This window comes from Vipera berus (genome assembly GCF_964194415.1).
Source record: "Vipera berus genome assembly, chromosome: 3".
Classification (NCBI taxonomy): Eukaryota; Metazoa; Chordata; class Lepidosauria; order Squamata; family Viperidae; genus Vipera; species Vipera berus.
Genome location: NC_138204.1, coordinates 196769285 through 196785464, shown reverse-complemented (window position 1 = coordinate 196785464; position 16180 = coordinate 196769285). Strand labels below are relative to the sequence as shown.

Sequence of the window (16180 nt, the reverse complement as noted above, 5' to 3'; positions counted from 1 at the left end):
GTAAAAGAAGAATCATCAAAACCTTACATTCATTTTTTTCTTCATTTATGCATACAAACCTGCACAAGAGGTTTCTAATCAGCAATAAATGTAGATATTGTTTTTTTCTCTAATTAAACAAGTCAGTTTGGTCATCTCAGCAATTTCTATTATTTTCACCAAACATTCATCCAGTGTAGGTATTGTCCATTTTTTCCCCATTTTTCTGCATACAATAATAAGTTCACTGAAGTTATCAGATACAAAAACCAATTTCCATGACTTTTTCCCCCAACTGTTTGTCCATCAGTCCCAAGAAAAAGACTTCTGGTTTCAATTATATAATAATCTTTAAAATCCTCTGAGTCAGTATTTGCGTCCAAGATTTTCTAACTTTTTTTACATCTCCACAAAGCATGATAAAATGACTGTTTTCATTCATATTTCTAATATCAAATTTATACATTCTAGACAATTTCTACAGTGCTATGGTACAACATTTTATAAAAGTTTTCTTTAAGATAACATGGTGTAAATTTAAATCCTTTGAAACACATGATTTCCCATTGTTCAATCTCTACATTATAACCACAATTTTTAGCCCACTTTATCAATTCTTTCACTTGTTTTTCTTCTGTTTCATATTTCAATAAAAGTGTATACATTTTAGCAATCACATGTATATCATTTGTACACAATTCTATTTCATACCGAGTCTTACTATGTTCAGTGCAATAAACTCTTTTGTTTACTTTAATTCTTTCTGGTAACTGTAAATAAGAAAACCATTGGTAACTATATCCTTCTGCCACCAATTGTTCTCTTGATTTTATTTTGTATTCCCCTTGGCAAAATTCTAGTATATTGTGATATTTTAGCCATTTCTGTTTGCATATTATTTCTTGTCTATAAATTCCCTCTTGTGCTGAGGGCCATAAATCTACATTGTTGCTCAGGAATTCATTCTTGCAAACTGTTTTCAACCTATCAAATAAAATGGTTGTATCCCTCAGTAAATTTTGTTTCTTTAAATATTTGTTTACTTTCTCCAGAGAAATATCTTGTCCTTTAGACAAATTGGAATAATATTGCTGAAATGCTTTTTTTGCATAGCTACATTATCTGTTAATACACCATCTCCCTCCTGTAGTTTCAATAACATTTGCCTTTTGTATTTTATATGCTTGCCACTTCCTTGGCTTGTGTACAAACTCAATTTTGTTTTGTATTATAGAATTCATTTTTATTTCCATTTCTTTACTTTTAACATAGATAGCTGACATTGTATAAGCTTAATTTGCTGAGAAATACTTATGTTGCCTGAAAATTTCTTTAATTCTTCTTTAAACTTTATCTGATTTGAAAACAGTTTTTTTTCTCTTACCTTTTTTGAGTTTGCTATTGTGTTGTATTAATAACGTCTGATAAAAACATTGCTTACATTTCAAATAATTTTTAAAACAGTAACTTTATCTAAATTATTTTTAAATAATTATTTTGATTTATTTTTGCAATCCTCCATTATTGCTCTTTTCATTAATCTCCATCTAAAAGAACTAGACTTCCTTTTATGCACCAAACTCATAAGATTATAAACCCCAAATGCTTTCATAATTCTGTTTTATTTCCCTTGGTAGCCAAAGTCTCTGAAATCCAAATCATGTCTACTTTTAAAAAGGATCTATATGTTACAGAAACGTAACATCAATGTAAACTTTCCTGAATTGCCATTTTTTTGTCTTCATATGTCAGGCAACCCCAAATTGTCCATCAAATTAAAGAAAATCTTTAATATTTTGCCTTGAGTGACTTTAATATTTTCTTAGAAGTCCTCTCCATTTGTAGGGAGATCACTTCATACCATCCCTTGTCATAAGAAAACCTATTAGTGTCTCCATAAGTCCTTTATAGAACAGCACTTTGCCCTCATTTGAAGCATAAATTCCCAATATCAGAGCCTAAGCCCCATGCACCCTCTTCATAAAAAAAATCTTCCGTGGTTATCATTTAGTACAAGTTTGGATTTAGTTGGAAGTTTATGTACAAAACAATTCTATTTCTTTTTTTTTACTTCCTACTAGAATCTTCACCCACATTTTTACAAGTTAAACAGGTTATACCCATTTTTCTAGTATGTGTCTCTTCTAGACAAATTATGTTTTATTTTATTTTTTAAATAATGATTTTTTTTTCTTTTATGAGCATTTGCTCCATTTATGTTGCACATTAAGCATTTGTAGTAATCAAGCTGAACATGTAGAAAAGTCAATACTTTTAGCACTTTGTCGAGCAGAATCATACCTTTCAGTTTCCTATTGCATCTGTTGTGGTTTTTGTGTAGCCTCATCTGACATCTCCTTGTGAATCTCCTTGAGAATTTTTCTAGAAATTCTCTCAACTTCTGGACAGAATTCAGTCAAAATCTTTGGTGTTTAGAAGTGAAGATATCACCTTTCAATTTGTCCCATCAAAATGGAATTTTTTTCTGCTTTAGTCGATCACTCAAAAACTACTCTTTTCTCTTATACAATGTTCTAATCAGAATTTCTTTAAGCACAATCACACATGTATCGTGGATCTTCAGTCTTGTTGCAAAACCTGATCTCTTGTCTTCTTCCTGCCAAAGTTTATCAGTTTATTATTATTGAAACATTTCTTATTTTTGCAAATGTATTTATTCTACACATTTTATCAGTTTTTGCCTCAATATTCTCTTCATTCCATTCAACAAATTGATAAAATTGAATTTAAACATCAAAAATATTTTTACATCAAGAGACTAAGGCCAAAGTACATAATTTGTACAATGGGCATTATAGGCAACACTTTCTGATTTACACGGCCTGTTTCCACAAAATTTTGTCAATATGCTTTACTTTAAAAGTAAATTTATAATGGGATATAGCAACACAGAGCCATATATCACTCTCAAATTATAAAAGTTAAAACCACAAAACAGGTTAGGAAACATAACAACTTATATTCACCTATATTTAAGAACAAGTTGCCTGATGCATATTGTGACAACTGCATGCAGGAAAAGGTTAACTCTTCCTCCCAACCCTTTGTTTATAAATGTCTACATATATTCTGCATATGGATGATTTTAAAAAAAAACCTATTGATTTTAATGGGCTTTAAAAAACCAACGATGCATCCATGCGGGGTGTGCATGAAATGTTTATAAAAGGATATCTATGAGAAAAGGAATAAGATATTTGTTCCACACATGTGATCTGAAATGTGTGAACCATCTGTGCATTTATTATAGGGTAAAATAAATCTGGAAGATCTGCCACGCATATTTAAGTCATGTAAGCACTTATGAGTTGGGCAAACTCCAGTATTATTCAAGTCACTTGGGAATGGGAAATCTGATTGAAGTATCCAGTCCATCAGTCTTCTCCAATCTGATGTTCTAGCTCAGCATTTCTCAAACTTGGCAACTTTAAGAAGTGTGGACTTCAACTTCCAGAATTCCTCAGACAACAGCTTCCAGAATTCCGTAGCATACTGGCTAGGGAATTCTGAGAGGTGAAGGCCATTCATCTTAAAGTCGCCAAGTTTGATAAAACACTGTTCTAGAAGTTTGGGGATTTTTAAATCCCAGCATTCCCTTTGGGCTTGCTGGCTAGAGATTCTGAGAATAGTCCTATGACTATAATTTGAGGGACTACAGCTAAGTATTCATGTCTTGCTCCCTTCTGCATTATATTGTTTCGTAAGTTACCAAACTCAAATGCATGTATTTTTCCTCTTCAGGATGCAGAATAGAGAACTGTGATTCTTGTTTTAGTCGAGACTTTTGCACCAAATGCAAATCTGGGTTTTATCTCTACCGAGGCCGTTGCTTTGGGGAATGTCCCGATGGTTTTGTCCGTTTAGATGAAACTATGGAATGTGTGGGTGAGTACTTACACATTATTTCTGCTATATTATCCTTCTTATATTATATTATGCCAAAACAAATAGACACAAAGATATTTTTCCCTGTGCCATCACTCTGCTGAATATTTAATTCCTACAGCACTGTCTCATCTTCTCATCTTTTCTCATCTTTCCTACTATCTTGTCCTGTTGGTTTCTTATGATTTATCAATTGTTGTTTGTAACTTATGATTAATGATTGTAACTATGATTTATGATCTATGAACTATTACTTGCTGTTTATATGTACACTGTAAGCTTATGCACTGGAGACAAATTCCTTCAGTGTCCTATTCTATTCTATTCTATTCTATTCTATTCTATTCTATTCTATTCTATTCTATTCTATTCTATTCTATTCTATTCTATTCTATTCTATTCTATTCTATTCTATTCTATTCTATTCTATTCTATTCTATTCTATTCTATTCTATTCTATTCCATTCCATTCCATTCCATTCCATTCCATTCCATTCCATTCCATTCCATTCCATTCTCTAATCCTGCATCCTAACCATCTTATATAACCTATTTTCTGCAACTGATAAAATTATAGAGACTATTTATATGTAATCTGCTTCTATTTACAGGGAGCTCTTATTTAGTGACCATAACTGATTGTTGTGAAATGGTCTCACTAAGTGAACCGTATGGCACAGAGAGGGGGAGGGGGAGGGAGAGAGACTGTGAAGATTGCTGATTGTTGCCGTCTCATTCAGATAAACTTCTGTGCCTGACTTTTTTTCTTTTTCTTTTTTATCCCCTTGCAGGGTGGAGAGATTGCTTAAACAAAATATCTTTTCCCAAGCTACTTTTCTCACAGTGCTAAAAGTGCTAACTGCTAGTTAACAAGCTTATCCCTGTGTCACTTTAATTAGTTGATTACAACCCTTTTGCATTTCAGCTGCTTCCTGAAACTGACCAGATCTTAGTCAGTTTTACACTGAAGGCTTTTTGTTGTTGTAAATGCAGGCATTGATTGTGAAGTTACTTTTTCATCCCTGTTACAATTGTGAATGGTTGCTGTCTAAGATAGTCACTAAACAAGGACTACCTGTATCTGCAGTGCTTGCTTTCTACTATGAAAATAGTATTAGCATGAAAAGAAGTCTTAAGAACAGCCTTCTCTATTGCCAGCAGAGAATCTACACACACACACACACACACACACACACACACACACACACACGTTCCTTTTCCTTGTATAAAAATAATTACATATAATCCTAGAGTAGTTTTATACCATGTTGTGTGTTTGTTACACAAATAAGGTCACCAGCTATTGATAGAATGGTAGATCATCTTCAAGCAGTGGTGGCAAGGATATCAGAATTACAGTTCTTTTCTTTTACATTCTTTGAATTATTGATAAACATGTTGCTATGTATGTATGTATGTTTTTAATGTAAAATAATTATCTTTTAATAGTCCAAAATCTAACTGGATGTTGACATAGGTTTATAAGTTTATCCATTACATCACTGCATTAAAATGTTGGCTATTGCTCAGTGCATAAGCTAAATGGAAATGGTTAATGTGCTATAACAAAGTTAAACAACACAATTCATCTGTCTGTTAATAAATCTAGAATAATGGGTCCCAGGGAAATATCTGTTTTTGAAACCTGATGGCATTTCTCCAAATAAATCATAAAAATGCTCTGAAGACTCCTGAACACTCCTGTGTTTGGTTACTTTGCAATTTAAGAGATATTTCATTCCTTCAAGTCAGTTTTGACTCCTGGCAATGATTCCCTGCAGTTTTCTTGGCAGTATTTTTCAGAAATGGCTTGCCATTCCCACCTTCTTGAGGCTGAGAGAAGTGACTGGCCAAGGTCACGCAGCTCGTTTTGTCACTAAGGTAAAGCTAGGATTTATCATCTCCTGTTTTATAGCCTGGAGCTTTTTACTAGTATAACAAATTGGCTCACAATTTAAGATACTGCCAAGAAGACTGCAGGGAATCATTGCCACGAGTCAAAATCGACTTGAAAGAACAAAATATTTCTTAAATTGCAAAGTAACCAATTACTATAAAATAATCTTTGTTATTGTTAAGACATATGTGATAACAGTAAACTATATTAAATCTTTATTAGGAAGTCATCTTGAGGTGGCTATTAAAGAGCCTTGGTGGAGCAGTGGGCTAATGCCTCCTTAAGTAACACCAGCTGCCTGCAATTAGTGCAGGTTTGCATCCCACCAGGCTCAAGGTTGACTCAGCCTTCCATCCTTCCGAGGTAGGTAAAATGAGGACCCGGATTATTGGGGGCAATAAGCTGACTTTGTAATAATGCCGCTTGGGGTGTGTGTGAAAGCCCTAATAAGCAGGCATATACATAGAATGAAGGCTACTGCTAAGCTTGTAAGCCGCCCTGAGTCTTCGGAGAAGGGCGGGATATAAATGGAATTAAAATAAAAATAAAATAAAAAGTATTTCATACATGCTAATACATTCCATATGAATATTCACTATAGTAACTGAATTCCGTCCTGATTTTGTTGGTGAAAATGGTTATTAAGTGCCTTTTCTGGCTGCAAGTTTTTGAGAAAATTGGAAAATTACATAACAGGCTTTAGTACCTAACACTAGTTAGCAAGCACGGCTGAAATTTAATGTTTCCACAAGAATATGAAGATCTTTAGTGTTCAATTTTATTTTTCATTTTCTAAGATTTGAAATTGAAGAATTGTGGCATATAAATTAGCTTCTTTAAATTTCCGTAAGTTGCATCTAAATTATTCCAAGGTTTCAAGTGAAGGCTTGAAATCAACTAATCAGAATAATTCAATAAAGTTAATTCTAGAATTTGTCTGCTCTACTTTGAGTTAGTGCTTTAAAATATTCTCATAAAGTATGACTGATGATAAGATGAATTATTTCAGTTAATGTGAATAATTTGAAATATATTTTGGTTATATTTCCTGTTTTCTTTAAAAATTAATAAATGAGAGAGTTAGAAGATAGCTGTGCAATCCATTTTAAGCCTATCGAGATATTAGTAAATAATATATAAGCTTTCAATTTCTCTTGAATTCTTTATTAGTAAGAAGTATACCTAATGAAAAGTTCGCGTGTTTTCATATCCCCCCTTCGTGTCATATATTCTGAAAGGTGCAAACACTAGATGACAAGAAAACTAACTAGTGTATGTGTGTGTTGGTTTTTCCAGAAGGTTGCCAAGTGGGCCCCTGGAGCGAGTGGGCAGTTTGCAGCACAAATAACAAGACCTGCGGATTTAAGTGGGGTTTGGAAACAAGAACCAGGCAAATTGTTAAAAAGCCAGCAAAAGACACAATACCATGTCCCACCATTGCAGAGTCCAGAAGATGCAAAATGGCCTTGAGACACTGCCCAGGAGGTAAAATGAACACTTTTTTTTTTGACTAAAGCTGATTTTGCTTAACTATGAGATATTGAGTGTTTTCCTTTATTTTTGCAAATCAAGTACTGAGGCTCCTTTTCTCTAAATCAAGGGTCTTCAAACTTGTCCCTTTTATGACTTGCAGACTTCAACTCCCAGAATTCCTCAGCCAGCATGCCTGGCTGAGGAATTCTGGGAGTTGAAGTCCACAAGTCATAAAAGGGACAGGTTCGAAGACTCCTGCTCTAAATACACATATGCTGAAACACAGACTGAAGAGGTAGAACAAAGGAATGAACTTTTGAAACACCCTGCACAGAATCTTGTTCTGTAGTAATGTAAGACAAGATTTTCTTAATAAACTGCAAAGACTTATTGCAGCCTAAATCTATGTCCATGTGATCAGAAATACCGTGAATTCACTGACACTTGTTTCCAAGTAGTTGTGTACAGCAACTTTCCCCAAGATGGCGCTCACCAGATGGATCTTATTATATCTCTTCATAGCTTTGTTGATTTGGAAACTTACCTAGTATATTTCAGATCTAATTGGGCAGCTTTTTCACGCAATGTGATTTAATAGTCAGATGACATACTTTGTAGTCCATTTGTGGTCAGGGATAGATTGTTCCTATATGTTGCTGCCTTTTATATTTAATTATGATTTGACTCTTATGTTTTTTTTAAACTTTATAAAATTAACCACCTCTTTGCTCTCTGCTCATTCTTGTTAATTACAGAGAAATACTAAGGGATAAAAAAATTAAGGAGAAGTATCTGTTAAAGATGAGGTTTTTTTGTAACTTCCTAATGTTCTTAATTTTAGAAACTCATAGCAACATGCAGTATAAGTATTAGTTTAAGTAACGAAAGGCACTAATAAAGTGGGATGGATTAAACCAAAACCAGGAAATAACCAGGAAAGGGGTCAAGTGTGTGTGCGTTGTGACATATGCTTTCTATTTCAGCTTGTTTTGTTTATATTTCGTTGGTACACTTTATGTGGTCTGCTTTAACAGACTAGGACCCATTTATTTAGTTCCATGCAGGAGGAATGGTTTTACTTTGATCCTGTAACTGAGCAATCAGACATACTTGAATGTGGATTAGGATAGTTTATAGTATTCCTTTTGTTTTTTGCATGGTATTATAGTTGCAAATGCCTTTTTTCATTTTATTGTTCTCGGGAGCATATTGAAAAATCACACTAGAAGCCTGAAGTAGTCAACTATTAAATTTACTGACGGTTTTATGGATTTGCTTGCAGTAAAGACTTCTTTTCATTTTAGTATTAAGCAAACTTTTTAACATATTTCCCAGTATCTTCTTCCTTCTTCCCTGTGCTTCACCTGGTTTGTCTTTCCTCTGACATTCAAACTACTTGATAGCTAGGTCCAGTCCAAGCAAGCCAGGAAGGAAATGAGGGTGTGTGTGGGAGCCATTGCCAACAACAGGTTGATGAAAATAAAAATAGAAGTGAAGAGACCCTAAAAATAAAGTGGGGAAGAGAATTTATTGTCTGGAATTGACTTAGTGACTGCTTAATGTCTTCTACCACATAAACTTTAGAACTTTTAACTGAGATTGACAGATGTCATTTTGAAATATTTTGGGCCTTCCGGTATGCACCCACTAGCCACCCAAAGATGCTTTTTTCACGAGGCAACTGGACTTCCTTGTTTTTCTTTGAAGACATTTCGCTTTTCATCCAAGAAGCTTCTTCAGCAGTGACTGGATGGTGAGGAATGGAAGGATTTAATTATATGTGGCCCATTTTATATGCAGAACAATATTCCTGATAGTGTTAAAAGACACCTAAATGAGTAAAGTTTGGATTACATAATGAGCTTTTCCCAATTTGGTTGCTTCTGGATGTATTCAGATTTCAACTTCTAAAGGGCACTAATTTGAGGAACACTGCCTTAGTCATAGACATCAGGAAAATGTTAGTTTTTCAGCTGTTTTTTCAATTAATTGAATTTTAAATATCTCCAGTCTTACATATTTTGGAATGGTGCCTCAAAAAATAGAGGAAAACATGATGATTTAGTGATTTGTAATTAATAAAATTAAATACTTCTTGAGGGACAGGCCATATTTCAAATTGTTACTGCAGTCATCAAGTAGGTTAGGGAATTATTAAAAGTGGTTAATAAAATGAAAAATTGATTTCCAATTGCTCCAAGCTTTTCCACACTGATGATTTTTGGATATCACACAGAATTGGATTTTCTTGGGAAGAAAAACACTTTAATGAGATTAATAGCTTAGCTGTGTTAATACTTCGGCTTTTATTGTTTTGAAAAATTTCAGCTTTTTTTGATTTAGAGCTAGCTCAAAACCCTGTTTGCTTTTCCAATAGATGATTCTTTATGGTTTGGAATGGATTTCTCTGTTTTGCAAGTGTGAAGTATCAAATTTAACATGCTAATAAAACAGCTGAAGAATAATCATCTGGTTTGGGACAGCCTCTGCAGCAGTGGCCAGTTTATGTAATACTTCTGTCATCCAAGTGAATAGCAATTAGTCTGTTGGTAAGAGAATATGATGAAATGGTGACAGGCAGCAAGGAGAAGATTGTGCTGCTTAATTTCTAATTTGTATCTTGCTTTTTCACATTAAAACATGTGTTCCCACCTGGGAAAGGTGACATTGTAGAGGATAGAACAGAAATACAGGTCAGCATAGGTAAAGAACTGAGGAGAGAACACACTGCATACAAAGGGTACTAAAGAATTGGTAGGTAGTTGGTAATCTTAAAATCACTGAATGTAATTGTTGAGAATCAGAAGTATCAGAAGATTAGAGAAGAACTAATGTTTTTTCCATCTTTAAAAAAGAAAAAAAAGCCGAGCCAAAAACAAAACAAAACAACAACGAAAAACAAAACAAAACTGCAGACTGGTAAGTATCTGAGAAAATCCTGAAAAAAGAATCTTTACAAACACTTTGAAAGAAACAAGATGTTTGTTAGAACCCAACATAGGTTTGTTACAGGTCATGGCAGACAGATCTTACTAAACTATCTATTTTTTATATTCAGTAGTCCAAAGGAACATTCTGGATGTGGTTTACTTAGATTTCAAAGTATTTGACAAAGTTGACTATAGCCTCCTCTTTGATAAAATGGAACCATTTTGTCAGATCTGATGGTCCCACTATCATGGATTCACAGATAATGGAACAACTGTATCCAGCACATGTTCTTAATAATTCACATGGAAGGAGAAATCCTGTGTCATGGATCTAGCATTCTTCAACAATTTCATAAATGACTTAGATGGGGTATAGAATGGATGCTCATCAAATTTGCAGATAATTGAAAGCTGAGCAGAGGTGCTAGCACCTAAAATGACTGTCTTCAAAAGGATCTTGAATATTGGACCTTATCCAATAAAGTGCAGTTCGGTTGGAAAATGTAGGCATCTGTGTTTGGATAGGAAGAATCAAATGTGCAGAAACAAGATACATGTTACCTGGTTTGGCTATAGTACTTGTGAGAATGATTTAGGAGTTCTGGAAGACTACAAATTAAACATGAACATATTGACTGCCCAACTCCAGTGGATTCTGTCAGTAGACAGTTACTAGACTTGAGTGTCTAGAGACTGATTTGCTAGCAATAAAAAAAGAAAACAGCATTGGATTACAGTGACATGTCATAAATCTTCACCTCAAAATCATAATTGATTTCTCATAGGAGCTTCATATAAAGTTTTAACAGTGACAGAGTAGAATTCTTGGGGGTTATGCATAATCCTCTATCACTGTCCTCTGCATTCAGTTGGATAAGAAGTGAGCCACTGGGAGAGCAGTCCCATCACCCCAGCTGGGAGCTGACATCCATGTAAAAGTGTGCCATAAGCACAGAAACAATAGTATTTGGTGAGCAAGAAAATTACTTATGTCAAAGTGAAAGTCATCCATCAAGCAGTCAATTTCCCCCAATAAAATAGAAACAGATGGAATGAATTATGAGTATGTGTGTGCTCTCTATTTAACTATAAAAATGTTCTAGGAGTTTAATTTCCTTAAAACCTAATCCCTTTCTCAAAGTTCTCTAGCCCTTTTCTCATACTTCTTCCCTGCATTCCTTCTGTGCATGAAGAGTAATGAGAGCTTTGCCCCCAAACTCTGTGCATGCGGCAGATTGATGTAAAGAGATCTAAGCTCCTTAAGCTAAACATGCCTAGTGCCTGGGACAGGCATTTTTGTGAGGTGTTTTTTTTTAACAACAAAGAACAGTGAAGTGTATTAGTATTTCGTGACAATAAATATCAGGACCAGTTGCTTCATGCAGATGATTGATGTATTGCAGGAACATGAATAACATGGTTCGTGATCACCTGGAATGTTCCATACCACTGTATGTTCTCTGATATGAAGAATCCAGAAAATTAATAGGAAGCAATGCACCTCCTCTAATCCATTAAATTTTCCTTTGAATGGAACTCAACTCAACTAGGGACCACAAGTCATGTCCATGCAATTTTGTTAGGAGCAATAGGGAAATGATGTAATGTTTCTTTTTATGGGATGTGTTCTGTACCAGCGTGCTACCAGCCCTGCAGAAAAGGCAGGGACAACCCCTTTTACAAGAAGGCAAGAGGCTGGAACTAAGCCTGCCAAATTTATTAACATAAAAACATAAACAGAGCAAACAGAGCAAAGAGAGCAAACACGAACCATGAAACAGGAGCTATTCAAACGGTTGCCTTCAGCAAACCAGCCCTCCCACGCATTCCCCTTTTAAACAGTTCAGGGCATGGCTTCTCTCTGCCTCCTTCCAAGGTGCCCCATTGCCTTCCTCTGTTTACTCCTGATTGACTGCCTCCTGCGTCGGGCGTCCTTGAACAGGGCCAGCTGTGGGTCATCTTCATCCACGCTGTCAGGCTCACACAGCTGGGTCTGCGTCGTGACCAGATGGGAGGGGCCTGGCTGAGGGCTCTGTGGAGCCTCAATATTATTCTCAGCAAGCTCTCCAACACCCCCCTCCTCCTCCTCTGAATCGTCTGACCCAACTGCCGAACCCACAGGCTGACCCTGAATCACAACAGGATGCTTTTTAACTTCCGAATCTAGCTTGAGGATTCTCTGGTGCATCCATTTATGTACCAGGTCAACCCTGTTGAAATAGCCAAGGTCAGGTAGATGCTGCAATGTGTTGACATCTCTAAACTCCAATGCTTTGTAAAAACTACAGTTATTTTTGTCTATGACAATAGCAGTGGCTATTAAAGGAAGATTTTTAGTTGGCTACTGAATCAATATTGGAGTCAGTTTTAGAGTAATTTGCATCTGTTCTGAAAAAAAATGGGAAAAGAGAAATAGCCCCAATGACTGCTTTGGTTCTTGACAATAGCTTAGTGTTGTGATTCAGGGTCAGCCTGTGGGTTCAGCAGTTGGGTCGGACGACTCAGAGGAGGAGGGGGTGTTGAAGACCTTGCTGAGGGGGTTGAAGATCTTGCTGATGATAGCCCTCAGCCAGGCCCCTCCCACTTGGTCACCACGGAGACCCAGCTGTGTGAGCCTGACAGCGTGGATGAAGATGACCCACAGCTGGCCCTGTTCAAGGACGCCCGACGCAGGAGGCAGTCAATTAGGAGTAAACAGAGGAAGGCAATGGGGCTTCTCGGAAGGAGGCAGAGAGAAGCCACGCCCTGAACTCTATATAAGGGGAATGTCTGGGAGGGCTGGTTTGCTGAAGGCAACCGCTAGGATGGTTCATGTTTCTTAAAGCTCCTGTTTCTTGGTTCGTGTCTTGTTTGTTTTTGTAGCTATAAATTTGGCAGGCGTAGTTCCAGCCTCTTGCCGTTTGTGGAGGGGTTGTCCCTGCCTTTTCTGCAGGGCCGGTAGCAGGCTGGTACAGAACACTTTGTCCCTGGACAACTAAGTAGTCATATTTATGCTTTCTTCAGGTAGTGCCAACTTTCACAAAAGTGGTCTCAGTCCTAAGCAGTGGTGGGATTCAGCTGGTTGCACCACTTCGGCAGAACCGGTAGCTAATTTTTTGTTGTCCAGGCGCAGCAGCATCCACAGAGAGAACCGGCTGTTCACATATTTGAATCCCACCACTGGTCCTAAGCGTACAATGTTTTCATTTAGTTACATTGCAATTTCTAAACAAGATTATTCAATTTTGTTTGCACTTTTACCTGTGATTTTTTTTTTCTGGTATAGGTAAACTTCCCACTCCTTTTTACAGTACTTATAGAATGCTTTTAGAATTCTAAATAACCTAGTGGTGAAAAATGACAGCTATCTTTGCCACATAGTAACTCCAAATGGCAATATTTTTTATGAAAAGCAAAGTAATATGGGTTTCTAAACACTTCTCACTCCTGAGAGTCACCAGCTGAATTCAGAATGAATGAGTTGCCTACTAAGAATGTGGCCATCTGACAATTTGAGGACAGAATGAAAAGCCTGAAAAGCACTAGAGTCTTTAGCAAATGAGTCTGTGGTTTTAGAATTTAATTCTTGTACAGCCTTCATAAAAAGTTGCACTTTGATCCATCACAGGTCGGTCCAGCTCATGGGCCATGTGCAGCCTTGGACAGCTCATAATGAGGCCCCACAAGATTGTAAACTTGTAACATTATTGTGTGCATTTATATACATTAGCTATATTATGTATTTTATATGTGGATAAGGCAATTCCTTTTCACTCAATGTGGCTTAGCAAGCCAAACTGTTTATGAAATTGTTTACAGGTAATACTGCTAGACTTCAGGTAAGGGGCTATAGAATATGGGCCCCAAACCTTAATGAGTTCTGAAGTTATATGGAATATTTATAGGACAAAATCAGTTCAGATTTCCAATACTCCAGCTTTGTTAGCCCATATTCTAACAAAAATTCTGTTTTCTATTTCTATTTCTGTTTCTAATAATTGAAAATAACCGAGAATCTTGTTTAATTCTGTGAAAGGATTATAATTTGTTTGTTTGCTTGTTTGAATTTATTAGCCTCCCAATTCCTGTGTTCCCATATAGTTGACCAAAGGAAACAACCATTTCCTTTATGCCCTTAATCTCCTACATATTTAAAACTTCTCAGGTTTGTATAGATATAGTTGTTTAAAATGTAGATTTGACGTTTGGAATGATTGCATCTGACATTAAGGATTCCTTTCTGTTTTTCATTTTTGCTCTTAATGGGTTCAAATTTCAGCATAAAACTGAAAGAGCATTGTTTTTACAAAAACACTGTGCACAAAAATGTGCTCACTTTTTACCACAATTTTACAAAAATGCACATTGTTACGAGCTTTTCTCCAAATATAAACTTTCTTGCATATTATTTTCACTATATACTACATGTGTAAATCTTACCTAAACTATGCATCTTTATACTTTGTTTAAATTGCTTCATGAAACTGGAAGTAATGCAAATTTTTAAAATTAACTGTTTGATTTCACACGTTACTTTCAAAGCATGAGATTTGAACATTTGCATTAAAATGTGATTTAGAAGATGTTCTCCCCAGATCCAGAATGAAATTATCGATCTTGATGAAAGTGTAGGGCTGCTCAGTGGCTTTATAGTTCACTGCACCTTGTTAGGATGGTTTCAATTTATCTGATGAAGTTGGAAATCAAATCAAATCAAATCTCAGTTCTGGTATGCAAATGGTACTTTATAACTATATTCTGATAGAACATTTTCCTGTCAGTAGAGTCAGATTTCTCTTAGGTTTCACTTGAAAAGAAATGCTTGAGTGTACTCAAAATAATAATAATAAAAAAATCTCATAGTTTGATCTTATCTGCTAGAACAAGAAAATGGCAGTGAGAGAAATATGAATTTAAGGCTTCATAATCCCTTCAGTATCTCTCCATGCTTGCAAACTTCTGTTAATTGGATTATCTGATTTAAGACTATACAACCATAGATGAAGTGTCAAGTGAGTAAGTTCTCGGTTATTTATCTATGTTAATTAATAACTTCATGGCATATCATATAGAAGGAAAAGGTTCTAAGGTATTTCAATAATGTGCATGACATCAAGCAAGCACTTGCAGTAATTTCTTATTTTTCTGTTTGTAGGCTGAAAAAATTGGTTAAGGGCTCTTGAATTTCAATAATTTATCCAGAGGTTAGAGTATGTATTTTTTTTTCCTAACTAGGTATTTGCTTATGAGAAGCCACTTGCTTATGAAAGGTTCTACTGAAAATATTCTTTCCTTTGGAGTAGTTGGGTTGAAATACAGTATGTAAGATACCAGAACCAAAAAAAGAACTCCTTTCAGTTATGGCTAAACACAGTGTGACCAGCCATACGCTAAATAAATAGATAACAGGTGAACCTATCAATTTTGATTTTGTTCAGTTTCTCATTACACCATTTTGAAGTGTGCGTCAGTCTGGGTCCTTACCTGAACTTATCAATGTTGACTTTGCTTGTCAGAAGGTTGCAAAAGGTGATCACGTGACCCCGGGATACTGCAACTATCATAAATACATGCCAGTTGCCAAGTGCCTGAATTTTGATCACATGTAAGTTGAGGACTATCTATACATGTTTTCTGATATACATACATTGCTCAAGCAAACTTTCAGTACAACATATTGCGTATTTGTGCATGTTTTTCTTTGGTGAACACATTAATATATTCACCAATATTTGAACAGGGACAATTTCCACATATGGATTCACAAGTAGCCTCAAGATTGTTGGAAGATTTTGTGTAAAGCATTTAATTGAATTAATTTATTTTCTGTTCTTAATTATACTCACAAGAAATGTCTGTGATTATTGTATGTTTATGTATAAGGGGTTTCATAAAGTCAAGAACTCCTGTCTTATCCACATACCCTTGTTTTTCCTCATTATTTCTCCTCCAAAATCCTAATTTTTCAGATTTGACTTTGTTAAGTCACCTCTGTGCAGAAAATAGACAAGAAACA

At 35.5% G+C, this 16180-nt stretch overlaps 1 protein-coding gene across 2 annotated transcripts in view; it reads left to right on the top strand.

Annotated features, from left to right (window-relative positions):
• Positions 1 to 16180, top strand: part of RSPO2 (R-spondin 2) — a gene marked incomplete at its 5' end in the record, with an annotated part of 119736 nt that overhangs the window by 72675 nt on the left and 30881 nt on the right. Inside the window, 2 exons of one of the 2 annotated variants that reach the window (XM_081326017.1) lie at positions 3742 to 3885; positions 7082 to 7267. In XM_081326017.1, the coding sequence (XP_081182143.1) occupies positions 3742 to 3885; positions 7082 to 7267 (330 nt within the window). Of the gene's footprint in view, positions 1 to 3741; positions 3886 to 7078; positions 7268 to 16180 lie in introns of both variants that reach the window. The other variant, XM_081326016.1, reaches the window with a different exon arrangement.